At 44.3% G+C, this 2,351-nt stretch overlaps 1 protein-coding gene across 1 annotated transcript; it reads left to right on the top strand.

Annotated features, from left to right (window-relative positions):
- The first annotated feature begins 632 nt into the window (after nucleotides 1-632).
- LOC146388740 (uncharacterized) lies at nucleotides 633-1,544 on the top strand. The gene has a single exon (XM_084924853.1). The coding sequence runs from the start codon at nucleotides 633-635 to the stop codon at nucleotides 1,542-1,544; it is 912 nt and encodes a 303-aa protein (XP_084780979.1).
- The last annotated feature ends 807 nt before the right edge of the window (nucleotides 1,545-2,351 follow it).

Here is a 2,351-nt window from a genome sequence, read left to right as displayed (position 1 = left end):
CGCTCTCCCAACCCAAATCCTGACGTCGGTTTGGAATAAATGTAATTTTAAAAAATGACATTTATGTATGCTGTATGCATTTTGTCCATTCCAAAGTTGTGAGTCTGTTCCAGCCAAAAAGCTGTCTTTAGTTATTAACATTTGAAACGATGAAGGCACGTGAAAGTAACACAAAATTTGCTGCTTTTCCAGAAAAAGACAAAAACTTTTCAGAAGTACGTAAGGTTTTGTGAGGTCCCACCCAGGCTTCTAGACTTCTGATTGGCCAACATTTCTACACGGTTAAGATTTGGCGTGTTCTTGACAGCGTTTCACTTTGTTTTTAGCGTTTAGATGTGGAAGGAGATATTTTTTCAAAACTGCACATGTGGACTGGATTTTTTTTTGAAACGAAAAAGGAAAACGTCCGTTTTCAAACATAGCCGTGTACGTTCGGACGCAGCCTAAAGTCATCACAAAAAAAGCAAATTCTCTGAACATTCTGAGTTGAGGTTTAGTGATCATTGTTGTTTTGTGTTCCTTGTAGTCAAAATGAATGCAAGTGGAGATGGACCACAAAATAACCAAAACGGTAAGCACATGTACTCAGTCTTGAAATTGGTGAAAAACAGATTTTCAGCAGATAGTTATGGATGTTAATTAAAAGATTTAATGATCTTGCTGGCCAACAGGTTAACCCACAAAGGTTTGCAAATGGAGATCAGCAACCTGCTAATGAACCAGTTAATGGAGGCTTCGTGAACGATCTTTATCTTGCTCTCCGTGATATTCGTTGGTTTCTGCATGAGCTAATAGCTTCAGTACTGGAACAATATGACGATTACCTTTACGGTGACGATGACAGTGACGATTACAATGACGATGACAATGACAACAATGTCAACGTTCAAAATATTAATGTGAGGGACAATAATGCCAATGCTGACAACAATGAACAGCACAAGGATCATAATGCTGTGGTTGTTGTTGGCATTGAAAATGAGGATTCTGATGAGGCATTTGAAGACCGTGTAGATGTTCACCAGTACATCCCAGAAGAGGACCCTCAGCCAGGTGTTTCCAGGAGGAGGTCTAGAGAGATGGATGAAGAAGATGTGGAACCAAACAAAAGAATCAGATGGAGCGAGGAGTTTTCTGATGATGACTCTGACTTCTTCTCTGCTTCTGACACTGATAGCGTGGGCTGTCCTTGTGTTGGTAATATTGCCGATGCAGACATCAATCAGCAGGTAACAGAAGAAGAACCGCAGCCTGGTGGATCCACGAAAAGGTCCAGAGAGGAAGATGTTGACGGAAAAGAGCGTAATAGCAAGAAATCCAGGCTTGCACACTCTGATTCGGGGACCAGCTCAACTGTGTACGACCACTCTGAGAGCAGCAGTGATGAACTTTTTGAAGATGCACACGAAGAGCTTGACCACCATGAAACTGGAGGCTCGAGGAAGTGTTCCCGAGAGGATTTTGAGGAAGAAGAGGAATACTTGCCTGTGTGCAAATTTCGGAGGTGTTCAATTGAGTCAAGCAGCAGCAGTGATGAAGACTAAGACTATTTCGACGGGTTTTTTCAGTATCCTTTTAGTAGGCTGATGGCCTACTCAGGTGACCCTAAATCCTCCATGCTGCAAAAAGCTGAGCATACACTGTGCTGCGATTTTTTCAGTCGCGTTATTTAGCTTATCAGGAACGTTTTTCAGCTCCTGATCCTGATCACGCCGCACCGCCGTTCTACTCCGTCTTTTCACTCTCATTTCTGCGTTCGCGCGTGCGCAGTGTGAGACGCTGCAGTGACACCCTCAGGACGACCGACAGGATTTCAAACAGGTTTGATTTTCTTACGAGCAAACGATTGATGATCGGGAGCTGGTCGTAAGGTGTTAATTGCTTCTCGTTACCCCATGTAGACGATGCACGACACACGATCAAGGCCAAACTCGGGACGACCCCCAAAACGGTCGCACGACTGAAAAATCGGCTCAAAATGGGCCAAAAATCGCACAGTGTATGCCCAGCATTAGGCTGCCGGGGGATTCCCATGATGCACTGGGTGTTTCTTCTTCACCCACTATGTTTAATAGACCTCTCTGCACTGAATGGTACTTGTTATTAACCTCTGGCTCTCTTCCACAGCATGTCTTTATCCTGTTTTCCTTGCCCCTCCCCAACCGGTCGCAGCAGATGGCCGCCCCTCCCTGAGCCTGGTTCTGCTGGAGGTTTCTTCCTGTTAAAAGGGAGTTTTTCCTTCCCACTGTCGCCAAAGTGCTTGCTCATAGGGGGTCATATGATTGTTGGGGTTTTCTTTGTAAGTATACCTTACAATATAAAGCGCCTTGAGGTGACTCTTGCTGTCATTT

This window comes from Perissodus microlepis, chromosome 4 (genome assembly GCF_051167445.1).
Source record: "Perissodus microlepis isolate ML-2025 ecotype Zambia chromosome 4, ASM5116744v1, whole genome shotgun sequence".
NCBI lineage: Eukaryota > Metazoa > Chordata > Actinopteri > Cichliformes > Cichlidae > Perissodus > Perissodus microlepis.
Note: the sequence above shows the minus strand (reverse complement) of the source record. Positions and strands in the feature narration are given on the sequence as shown.